Genomic DNA, 12,340 nt, shown 5'->3' on the forward strand with positions numbered 1-12,340 from the left:
CGGGAATGCAGGTGCGTGTGCTCGGGAATGCAGGTGAGTGCGGTGGGGGCGAGATGGAGCGGAAGAGGACACAGAGGGTGAAACTGGGTGGACCAAGTGCTTATAAAAACCAAATCTCTTCATTTTTCCCTTCTGTATCCACTTTTTAAATTTCGCAGTGAACACAATCTTGCCCGTTCACAGTTTCTCTCCACCTCTTCCTGTTTACTCCTGACCATGCTCTTGTTTCTCTATACCACAAATTTTCCCTTAATACTCAAATAATCTTTGTTCAGCTGAAACAAACACTTAGATTTCTTTTTCTTTTTTTTGAGATGGAGTTTCGCTTTTGTTGCCCAGGCTGGAGTGCAATGGCACGATCTTGGCTCACTGCAGCCTCCACCTCCTGGGTTCAAGCAATTCTCCTGCCTCAGCCTCCCTAGTAGCTGGGATTACAGGTATGTGTCACCACACCCGGCTAATTTTGTATTTTTAGTAGAGACCAGGTTTCTCCATGTTGGTCAGGCTGGTCTTAAACTCCCGACCTCAGGTGATCCACCCACCTCTGCCTCCCAAAGGGCTGGGATTACAGGCATGAGCCACCGCGCCTGGCCCACTTAGATTTCTTATTCATTTGTTACTGTTTTTAATTAATTATTTCTCCCTGCTAGCAACGAACCATCAAGCAACTCAACAATTTTGCCTCAGCCTAACTGACAGTCACTGAAGTCCACCTGAACCATCAAACAAAGGGGCAAGAGACAAGAATCCCAGATTTCCGCAGCATTTCAAGGGCAGGTGGGCAGGCTGAGGGACTTCCTTTAGAGACCCCATTCACCTGAAGTTCAGATAGCCCCAAAAGAAAGTGGTGGCATGAGATAGTGAGTGCAGAGAGACACTGCAGGCATGTGCCATCAGCACAGAGGACTGGAGCTGTGCCATAGTCACCCTGAGGTCAGCATTGCCTAGTGCTGTGGCATTCACACGTGACAGATATACCCAACGATGGTAACGAAGGGTGGAAAAACTGCGATCGTACTATGTCACCAGACAGCAACGCTTCAAATGCTCAATACTGGGGGTGAGCTACCCTAGAAGGTAATTGGGTGTCTTTTGCTGCCTGTAAAATCAGGTTTATTTTTCTGCATGTTCTAGATGGATATCCCTGCGGGCAGTTCCTCTGGTGAACCAGCTGGGGCATCTCAGCCCCTAGAGGAAGCCTCAGCCCCAGCAGTGAAGGCCACCCATGTGCTGTGGGGAGCCCCCACCTCAACGCCTGTTACCTCCTGCAGCTTGATCTCTTCGGGCTGGAGGATCTCAAGCACACCGCTGCTCCGGATCTCGGGAAGATCCTGCCAGAGGTTGAACCTTGAGTGGGGGTTACTGAGCAGGCAGATCTGGGGCAGAGCCTTCCTCTCTGGTGGGCTGGCCGGTTCCTCCTCCTCCTCTTCTTCCTCCTCCTCTGGGGTGTCCTCGCTAGCCGGGGACCCATCGTTACTGTCTTGGATTTCTGCGTCTTGTTGCCTCCTGGTTTCAATTTCTTGGAGAGTCGATTTATCACGGTATTCCTGATACAGGAGCCCTGAAATCAAAGAGTTGTAAAAAAGAAAAGGAAAAGACCTCAGATGACAATCATTCCAAATCCCCACGTCAAGGCCTCACGTTCTTATCAAGGGTGACTGCTTTCCGAAAACACCCAGTGCAAGCCAGCCCTGCATCGGTCTCAGCGGCAGGCTCCAGACCACAAAATACACCACCATCGTCTGAGTTTCTTAGGAAAGACCAGCGTGCTTCTGCTTTATTCCAACACACAAAGAAATGCCCAAATGGACTCAAAATCCAGTTACCAATACATGATTTCCCCATACACATTTGGCAAACAAGAACCTAGAACCTGATGTGTCCACCGCCAAGTTGATGGGGATGTCCCAATTGTGTCTCACTACCCAGCAGGGTAATTTCCATAGCCCTAAATGCTTCAATATTCAAACCCAGGAATATTCATCTGTGCAGTGGGAGTAGCTATAAATTCTCATTTTGAAGGAAAAATCAGCATTTCATTAACCTTATGATTTAAAAAGGGAAACTTTCTCTTTTTGCTTTCACAGTTGCAGACTTCACCGACCAACTGTACTTGCCATGAATGCTTTCCAGTCTCTTAGTGATTCCGGGGTGCAGCTGAATCAGCGCAAATGCAGCACCTCCAAAGGCATAACCCCGTTTCTGATGTCCTGGCCTTGGGACACAGGGACTTCCTCTCCGCACAGGCAGCCATGTCGGGGTCAGGGGGTTGCTGTGGCTGGGTGGGACAGGGAGGGGCCATCCTGCTGCAGGCTTCGAGGAAAGGGATCAGACCCCAAGGGCTTGTCCATGGTGCTACAGAGGCAGGAGTCTAGCCCGAGGGCAAGGGCCAAACACACTCTGTTCTACATTTTATTGTTTTAAAATTTATTTATTTTGAGGTTGGGCCTCACTCTGTCACCCAGGCTGGAGGGCAGTGGTGCAATCACAGCTCACTGCATCCTCCATCTCCTGGCTCCAGTGATCCTCCTGCCTCCGCCTCCTGTATGCCACCATGGCCGGCTAGTTTTTCCTTTTTCTCTTTTTTTTTTTTTTTTGCAGTGATGAGGACTTGCTATGTTGCCCAGACTGGTCTTGAATTCCTGGCCTCAAGCCTCAATTCCTTGTCTTGCGTTCATCTCCCTCAGCCTCCCACAGTGCTGGGATTACAGACGTGAGCCCCTGTGCCTGGTCCTGTCTACATTTTAGAAGCGTGGACTGTGAGAAACAGCCTGCAGCAGCTCCACAGAAGAGCCAGGTCGGAGGCCTGCACTGAAGGACTGGGGAGAGGAGGAAGCCAAGTGCTCAATTCGGGGACAGTTACAAGATCGAGAACAGTTCTGGGCCATGAATAACATCCAGGTGACCAGTGTGGAAGCTGAGGGTCTGGCTGAGGGTGGCATCAGGGTGGGGAGGAGCGAGATGTACCCAGGCACCCAGGTGGAGGCCTCGTGGGCGGCAGGATGTCCTGGTCTGGCACTTGAGACAGTGGCCGAGACCCCTCGATATGTCTAACCATGAGACAAAGATGATTCCCAGAAAGTTGCAATATGGATAAATACACCACTTGCTAAGCACTTGCTGTTACGACGCAGTACAACTGTTAGCTATTATTCCTTCTTTATCCAATAGTCAAATATGTCTCAACAGTAGAAAAAGGAAGAAAAGAAACACAGACCACCTTCAAAATCCTGAACGAGGCTGGAGAAATCATATTCATGAACAGGAACCTAATATGGCCACCCTGTGGATTCAATTACTCGGCTTCCACGCTCCATAACTCCTGATTACAAAGCCTTTCTGCTACGCTAAGGAGAGCATCCACTTCACCAAGCTAAGGTCCCCTGCTCTTCCAACGACGCAGCCCAGCCAGATACAACAGGGAGTTGATTCGACAAAGGGATAAAAAAGAAAATCCAACCCTATGCTAAATGCAACCCTGACTGACGATCTGTAAAGACAAGTCTTACGTCACCACCTAAGTCAGTTCAATAATGAGCGGAGGGTATGCCGACTGTTGGGACATCAGATTGTCACCATCCTGTGATTCTGACACTGTGGTTACAGAGGGTTAAAGAAACTAAGTTTCAGGTGTTGACTTGGATTCACTTTGCAGTGCGTGGTGCAGGGTCTCCTTCACAGTAGGTACGCAACTATTTGTTGAACACCTTTTAAGAATGCAGTTTCCAAGGCCGGGTGCAGTAGCTTACGCCTGTAATCCTAGCGGTTTGAGAGGCCAAGGCAGGTGGATCACTTGAGGTCAGGAGTTTGAGACCAGCCTGGCCAACATGGCAAAATCCCGTTTCTACTAAAGATACAAAAATTAGCCGGGTGTGGTGGCAGGCATTTATAATCCCAGCTACTCGGGAGGTTGAGGCAGGAGAATCGCTTGAACCCAGAGGGTGGAGGTTGCAGTGAGCTGAGATTGTGCCACTTCACTCCAGCCTGGGTGAAAGGGTGAAACTCTGTCAAACAAACAAACAAACAAAAAACCCAAAAAACAAAACAAAACAAAAAAACCCTCAATTTCCAAGCTTCACAACTGTCGCACTTGGCATATTTTTGAAGGCTCAGAAATATGTCTTATGTGTGCTATAGTCGGCAAATCACGGGTGAACACTATCTTGAACATCTTACTGTGATACATATGCTGAAAAGAGACAAAAATATCAGCACTGTGGGTAGCTGCATTGAAAAGAATAGCTCTCAAGTCACCTTGTGGCAGACGCTGTTGGCCGCCCCTCCTGCACCCACCTGTGCCCCTCTCCCCAGTTGGCAGCGGAGGGCTTCTGTTTGGGTGCTGACCCATTCTGTGCTCAGGGAAGTGAGTGAAGGCTGACTGACCAAAACCTACCATGAGGCTGAGCACGGTGGCTCACACCTATAATCCCAGCACTTTGGGAGGCCAAGGTGGGCAGATCACTTGAGGTCCAGGAGTTTGAGACCAACCTGGGCAACATGGGGAAAATCTGCCTCTCCTAAAAATACAAAAATTAGCTGGGTGTGGTGGTGGGAGCCTGTAATCCCCGCTACTTGGGAGCCTGAGGCAGGAGAATTGCTTGAACCCAGGGGCAGAGATTGCAATGAGCCAAGATCATGCCACTTCACTCCAGCCTGGGCAAAAGAGCGTAACTATGTCTCAAAAAAAAAAAAAGAAAAAAAAGAAAAAAAAAACCTACCGTGATAGTTCCTTGCCCCTTGCCAGTGGAGGGTTAAACGCAGGCATGCGGCACAGCCTGGCCCGTGGTGTGAGTGCTAGCGTCCCCCCAGATACATGTGTTGGAACCTAATACCCAATATGAGGGTTTTAAGAGGTGGAGCGCTTGGAAAGTGATTAAGACATGAGGGCACTGCCTCCGTGAGAGGGGTTCACGCCCTTCCTTATAAAAGAGGAGGAAAGGGCCGGGCATGGTGGCTCACGCCTGTCGTCCCAGCAGTTTGGGAGGCTGAGGTGGGTGGATCACCTGAGGTCAGGAGTGTGAGACCAGCCTGGCCAACACAGTGAAACCACATCTCTACTAAAAATACAAAAATTAGCTGGGTGAGTTGGCAGGCGCCTGTAATCCCAGCTACTCAGGAAGCTGAGGTAGGAGAATCGCTTGAACCGAGGAGAAGGCTGCAGTGAGCTGAGATTGCTCCACTGCACTCCAGTCTGGGTGACAGAGTGAGGCTCCATCTTTGATGCAGAGACCGCCAGTCCTCGGCAGGTCTGAATCTGTTGGCATTGTGATCTTGGACTTCCCAGCCTCCAGAACCATGAGCAATAAATTTCTGTTATTTATAAGCCATCCTGTATATGGTATCTTGTTACAGCAGCTGGAACAGATTAAGATACTGGACAAGGAGAGTGGGGGCACATCTTCTAAAGGCTTGTCAAAAAGCTGTCCCTCCCCAATAGACACTTGAAGACAAACTGCCCTTCCTGTTTCACACATGGCTCCCTGAGAATGTGATGCCTGGGGCCACGGCAGCCATCTTGTAACACAAGGCCCACCTGGAGGAGGCAAAGCAGCTGGGCGATTGTTTGGCTGAATGAACCAACTCTGGAACTTCCTACCTTTGGGCTCATTAACTGCGATGGGACACCTTTGTTGTTTTAAGATCACTTTTTGCTAGATATTCTTTTACCTGCAGCCAAAGACTGTCAATATGAGGAACTTTAGAGTCTTCTTAAAACTTTCTACTTTTTTCTGGGGTATTTAGAAAACAACTTTAGACACCAGTGTTTCTGGAGTTACTGTGTCACACCGTCATCTGATAGTGTGTAAGCATTTCTCATAGCCTTTCATTTTTATTTGCTTTAAATTCAGATGACAAAACAAATGTTTCTTTGCCTGAGGAACTATAACAGCGGATTAAATTCTGTAGTCAGCGTACTATGTGTACATCATGCTTTACTAGTTTATATACTGTACACTCAGTAGGCACAACTTTAAATGGAAATAAACTTTACTTGTAAAGGCTTGCACTTGGAATGACCTCCGAGTGGAACTGGAAGGCTCAGTCCCCATCTCTCCTAATTAAAATGATCTGTGCCAGGCTGGTCATGCCGACCAGGAGGGTAAGCCCCAGCTCCTCTTGCCAAAGCCCCCTGAGTCATTCAAAATCTCTTTCCAAAGAGAATTTGTTTTCTTTGAATCCTTCAAAGAGCAAGAAATATATTTAATATATATTTAAATATAAACATTTATATTTATTATATATAAATACATATGAATATAGATAAATAAATAAATGTATTATCTAGTAAGCACCTTCCATGCTCCAAGAATTGTGTTAGGTGCCAGAAGCAACAACAGGTGCACACACACACCCAGCCACAGGCCTGAGAGTCTATGACCTACCAAGGCCACTGCCAACTGCAGTGACAGCTGTACACCCTACCATGCCTGGTCCTGACAGAATTCTGTTGAGCCTTGGTGAGAGCCACTGCACAATCCAACACAGTGGTCTGCACAATGCACACAATTCATCCCTCCTTCCTTCCCCCTTAATCATCTTTAGGAAGCTGCGGTCCTTTCCTACCACTTGGCAAAGAATTCCTGAACTCACAGAGCTGAAGGCAGCTAGGCTGTTGGAGGGATCTGCTTAGCACAGACCTCAAGTCTATGACAGAGGACATGAGAAGAGGGTGGGGACAGCCCTGGGCTGTCAATCAACACATCTGTTGAGCCCCTACTATGGGTCAGGTCCAGGAGCCAAGAAAAGACATTCACCATGAACAACATCAGCAGACACCTCGCAGGCGTAGTGGGAGGAAAGACTCAGAACATCAGAGGCCCTGCTGCTTCCCAGATGAGCAGAGTGACGCCCCAAGCCGGCAGGCACTAGAGCTTGGGGCCCTGCCTGCCAGCTTCGGACGTCTGCCACTGGCCGAGCAGGTCCAGCCATCTCCAAGACAGATAGCTCCACACACCCACAGTGCAGAAGGGAGGCACGATCTCCTCTCCAAGCTGGATGTCCTTCCTAGTCATGACATTGATCTTAGCCAAAGAGGGTGGGGGTCAAAGTCTCCAGTGTATGCTAAGGCAGATGCAGCAGCATGGCAGAGCTGGGAGAAAGGGCTCGTCAGGGGCCTTTGTTTTAAAGTAAAGATTTTCTAATTGGCATCAGTTTCAGATCAGCGCCTCTCCATTCCCCCAGTAAACAAAGGGAAAACCACCACCACCACCACCACCACCCAGCCTGACACGTGGAGGGGGCCACCGGGAACAAAATTCCTGGAGTCAGCACCTTAACAGCATGGCAGTGTGCGCTCCACCCCCTCAGCTTTGCAAGGGCTCAGTTTAGAAAGATCCCTGCCAGGGAAGAGTGGGCTGGCCGGGAAAGGTCTCCTAAGCACGGGGTCTCCAGTGGCAAAGGAAGCTCCATCTCCCCACTGAAGACGCTTTGTGTCTGTCCAAGCATTTGGGACTGGAGGGCAATAATCATATATTTAGGGAAGAAGTTTTCCAAACCTAGAATTTTTATTTAACAGATAGACTGTCGGCTGCTCTGACCACAATGAAGAACGAAAAGACTTTCTAAGCAGCCGAAGCAGCCGGCACCATTTTCAGAGTAAGGGAGCCTGTATTATTCATTCACGGGTGCCTTTCGGGAAGACCTAAGAACTAGCCTGATGTCACCAGGGATCTTTTTTTTGAAATGCAAGTGTTAGAGTTCTTGGGTCACTGTTTCAATCCACCTTCTCTATTCACAGTGCTTCAGGTGCAGCTGGGTAGCAGTTGGACCACACAGGCTGAGCCTCGGCTTCCCTTCCCAGCCATATTCCTGGAGAGGCTTCTCTTCCTAAGCCAGAGGCCTCTGGGGCTCTTGCTTTCTCCCTGCTTCGCCTTTCCATCCCCTGTGCAAAGCTGGCCACCTCCTCTTGGTGAATCGCACCAGGCTCTTCCCAGAACCCCCCTTCACACACCTCCCCCTCCAGCCCATCTCTGCTCCCAGCAGCCGCTTTGGCTTCCAGGTCTTCCCTTGGCCCTTCCCTGATGGGGCCAGTGGAGACCTTTCCCCTGCGCTGCCCAGCAGCGCGGCTTCATCCCTTCTTGCTGGCAGAAGTGATAAGAGGTCAGAGAGCCCTCCCACAGACCAGAGCTGGGCAAACAGACCGCTCCGCAGAGAGCAGGACAGAAATGGGTGCTAAAGCCCACGTGTGCAGCGCTGTTAAAATGCAGCAGTTTTGCCTGCGGAACCGTTTAGAGCCAAACACGTCAAAAGCTTTCCTTACCCATGTCAGACACAATCCTTCCTATGAAACACAACGGCATCCCGTGAGCAGGAGGACCCCCAGAATCCTCCAGGGACCCGCGTTTCCCAAATAAAGCCTGGCTACCACGGGGACACCCACCTATTTGTTCAATTAGGTTTCTCCAGGAGTCGGCGGGAATGGGGTGGATCATCCGCAGGGCCTCGGTGAGCGTGGTGGGGCTGTCGGCCAGGGCCGGCCACTCCTCGGGCGTGGTCCCATTTCCCGGGGTGGAAGACGACTCGCTGCCAGAGAGGGAGGAGGACAGGAGCTGGTTATTTTTAAGCAAGGATTCACCTTGGCTGGCTTGCGCGGAGCGTGCGCACAGGCGGCTGCTGGCCAGCCAGACCTTACTCGGGACCGTCCAGGGGCAGCGGCCGCAGCCACTGCCGCCCCTCCTGTCCGGGCGGGCCCCACAGGCCCTTTTTTGTCACCGCACCAGAGCCCGACGGGGTGATTCATTCCCACACCAACCCGCCCAAACCTCCATGGTTTTGGAGCTCCTGGGCAGGCGGTGGAAACTTGGCGCACCCTGTCTACTCTCCGGCGCCATCCGCCTGCCCGACGGGTCCCGCGGCCAGAAAGCCACTTGGCGCCCCTCACCGTCACTCAGCCCCCGGCCCCTTTCGGACTCCGATCCTCCGATCCCCAGGCCACGCGGCGCTGAAAGAGGGAGCCGAGCGGGACGCCCACGCCCAGGGCGCCAGGGGGTAGGGCGCGGGAGGCGACTCCGGGCAGGGACCGGGGTCCTAGGGGCCTGGGCTGGGGTTTACCACCCACCCAATGGGGTGCGCGCCCGACAGGGGCCGGGGGTGGGAGTGGGGGCGGCGGGGGCCCGCGGGGGAGTGGGAATAGGCCTCCCTGGGGGGTGCCGGGGGCCCGGGGCGCACGCTGGGAAGGAGGCAGGCGGGGGCGGCACGCCGGGGCCGGGACGGACGCCAGTCCTCACCTGCCGGGCAGGTGTCCCGCTGCCGAGTCGCGCGCGTCGCTCTCCGAGGTGGAGCTGTCGTGGTCCACGGCGCAGGCAGCGCTGAAGGCAGCGGCCAGCAGCTCCATGGGGCCGGCTGCGGGGCAGGCGCGGGGGCCGGGGCGGGGGCCACTTCGGGGCCCCGGGCTGGGTCGGGGGCGACAAGCGGGCTGCGGAGCGGGGTAGCAACGCGCGCGGCTCGACCGGAGCTGCCGCCGCCGCCGCCACCACCGCTGCCAAGCGCTCCCGCGGGCGAGCGCGCGCCTGGAGGCTCCCGGGGTTGCCACGGCAACGGGGGAGGCGGGAGGGGCGCGCGCGGCGGGGGCGAGGCTGGGCGGCGGCAGGGCGGGGGTGCCCGGGCTGGGCGCGACCTGGGCCCCCCGGGCACAGACTGCTGGCCGGGACCTCTCGCAAGCCCGCCCTTCCTCCTCCGCGCCGCCGCGCCCAGACCCGGAGAGGGGCAGCGCCCTAGGGGCCTGGGAGCTGCGCCTTTGCCTGCCCGCCCCCTCCTCGTGGCGGGCTCCGCGGGGCGTGCCTCGAAGGGGCGGGCGAGGCCACCCTCGGCCCCCAGTGCCCGCAGACCTCCGCCTTGCCCACGCCGGGCACTTCTGCAGCGTCCCGCAGTGTCGGAGCTCTGAGACCCCGCTCTGAAGCTCCGAGCCCGGCTTCGCGGAATGTGTCTCCCCAAGGAGAGGGAAGGGGTCTCCGTCTTGTCCCTGCTCCAGGCAGAGGCGGGGGTCTCAGGAGCTCCCTACAAGCCCACCCCTGAGCCTCGCGGTGGGGAGGAGGCCAGCGCGGAGGTCTCTCCAGGGCGAGTCTGATCGCTTGACTAGCCGCCCTCAGCTACGCACGACCCTGGCAGGTCCGGGGTGGGTTTGGGGGCACGAGAGGAGGAGAAACCAAGTGCCTGAAACCTCCGCTGGTTGCCCTGCCCGGTGACAGCGACTCCTGGACTCTACGCCTTCTTGTTAGCTGGACCAGTCCGCTCGCGGATCACAAAGAGCAGAAAGGGCGGCTGGAAGAGCGAGGCCTGGAGGTGGCCGCGGGCGGAGCCATGTGGCCCTCTGCTCAGGGATCATGCTGTCTGCTCAGGTGTGGCGAGGACATCTAGCAGGATGCCCACCTGGAAGGCCCCTGGGACGCTGCCCAGTGTCCTTTTCCGGGGACCAGCCGGCTCACCTGGGTGGTCCCTTGGGTGACTGCTGCCTGCGCTAGCAGCCCGGGCCGGTCATGTATGTTTATGGCCCCGAGGATACCCCAGGGGCAGGGGTGGAGTCCGGATAATAGTACCCTGCAGGCTCCACCCACCCACAAGGTCTGACTTCCCCAGCTCTGACTCTAGAAAAGGGTGCTCAGGTAGACTCAAGCCAGTCCCTAAAGCTGCCACTTAGCCCTGGTTCTCCCTTTGGGGCCAGAAAGGGCAGGTATGATCTCTTACGGCCTGAGAGTTTGCTGAGAATATTCCAAACAACCATCTGGTCTTTTCCCAAGCTAAGCACCGCCCTTCCATGACTCACTCACATGGACCCAGGTATCCCCAGGCAGCCACCTCCTGCCCTTGGTGTGTTCTTCTGCTCACTGGCCATCTCCATCTGGCCATCCCACATCTTAGGCTGTCCTGGCTGCTATAACAAAATAACCATAGACTGGATGTGATGTGGTTTGACTGTGTCCCCACCCAAATCTTGAATTGTAGCTCCCATACTTCCTGTGTGTTGTGGGAGGGGCCAGGTGGGAGGTAATTGAATCATGGGCGTGGTTTCTCCCATTCTGTTCTCCTGATAGTGAATAAGTCTCACGGGATCTGATGGTTTTATAAGGTGAAACCCCTTTCACTTGGTTCTCATTTTCTCTCTTGCCTGCTTCTACCATGTAAGATATGCTTTTTGCCTTCTGCCCTGATTGGGAGGCCTCCTAAGGACAGCCTAAGATGTGGGATGGCCAGATGGAGATGGCCAGTGAGCAGAAGAACACACCAAGGGCAGGAGGTGGCTGCCTGGGGATACCTGGGTCCATGTGAGTGAGTCATGGAAGGGCGGTGCTTAGCTTGGGAAAAGACCAGATGGTTGTTTGGAATATTCTCAGCAAACTCTCAGGCCGTAAGAGATCATACCTGCCCTTTCTGGCCCCAAAGGGAGAACCAGGGCTAAGTGGATTCACGTGGAACTGTGAATCCATTAAATGTCTTTTTCTTTACAAATTACCCAGTTTCGGGTATGTCTTTATCAGCAGCCTGAGAGTGGACTAATGCAGGGTGTCAACAGAACCTGTAAACAACAGACCCATTACTCACAGCTCCAGAGACTGGAAGGCTGAGCTCACAGTGCCACCATGGTCTGACCATGGTCTGATGCTGGTAAGGCCCTCCTCTGTGTCACTTACTGCTGACTTCTCAATGGTAACCCCAAATGATGAAAAGAGAGGGAGAGAGCTCTCTAGGGTCTCTTTTATGGGGTACTAATCCCATTTATAAGGGATCCACCCTCATGGCCTGGTCACCTCTTGAAGGCACCACCACCCAAGACCCATCACCCTGCGAGTTAGAATTTCAACATGGGAATGGGGGAGGGGAGACACAAACATTCAGTCCATAATATTCCACCCCTGGTACCCCAAAAGTCATGTGCTTCTTGCATGTAAAATGCATTCATTCCATTTTAACAACCCAAAAGTTTTAACTTGTTCCAGCATCAACTCTAAAGTCTGAGGTCCAAAGTCTCATCTAAATATCACCTCAATCAGATGTGGGTGACACTCAAGGTGTGATTTATCCTGAGGTAAAAATTCCTTTCCAGCTGTGAACCTGTGAAACCAGACGAATTCTGTGTTTACGAAATACAATGGTGAGACGGACAGAGGATAAAAATTCCCATTCCAAAAGGGAGAAATAGAAAAAGGGAGAATGAGGAAGGAAGGACGAGAACAGAAAAGAAGTGACAGGTCCCCAGTAAGTTTAAAGCCTAGCAAGGCAATTCCACGAGGAAGATTATCCAAAGCTGGGGTATAATCCTCTCTGCCTTGATGCTCTCCCTTTTGGACCCACTGAAGAGGCCCGCTTTCGGTGCCCACTGGTGTGGCGCTGTCCCCCCACAGCT

At 53.4% G+C, this 12,340-nt stretch overlaps 1 protein-coding gene across 1 annotated transcript in view; it reads right to left on the reverse strand.

Annotated features, from left to right (window-relative positions):
• NGEF (neuronal guanine nucleotide exchange factor) overlaps positions 1-9,505 on the reverse strand; it is a 46,060-nt gene extending 36,555 nt beyond the window's left edge. The window contains exons 1-3 of the mRNA XM_017537674.2: positions 9,228-9,505; positions 8,381-8,523; positions 1,263-1,561 (exon numbers count right to left, since the gene is read on the reverse strand). Of these exons, the coding sequence (XP_017393163.1) occupies positions 1,263-1,561; positions 8,381-8,523; positions 9,228-9,334 (549 nt within the window). The 5' untranslated portion in view covers positions 9,335-9,505. The remainder of the gene's footprint in view (positions 1-1,262; positions 1,562-8,380; positions 8,524-9,227) is intronic.
• Positions 9,506-12,340: the final 2,835 nt, after the last annotated feature.

Source organism: Cebus imitator, unplaced genomic scaffold, assembly GCF_001604975.1.
Source record: "Cebus imitator isolate Cc_AM_T3 unplaced genomic scaffold, Cebus_imitator-1.0 Scaffold106, whole genome shotgun sequence".
Taxonomy (NCBI): domain Eukaryota; kingdom Metazoa; phylum Chordata; class Mammalia; order Primates; family Cebidae; genus Cebus; species Cebus imitator.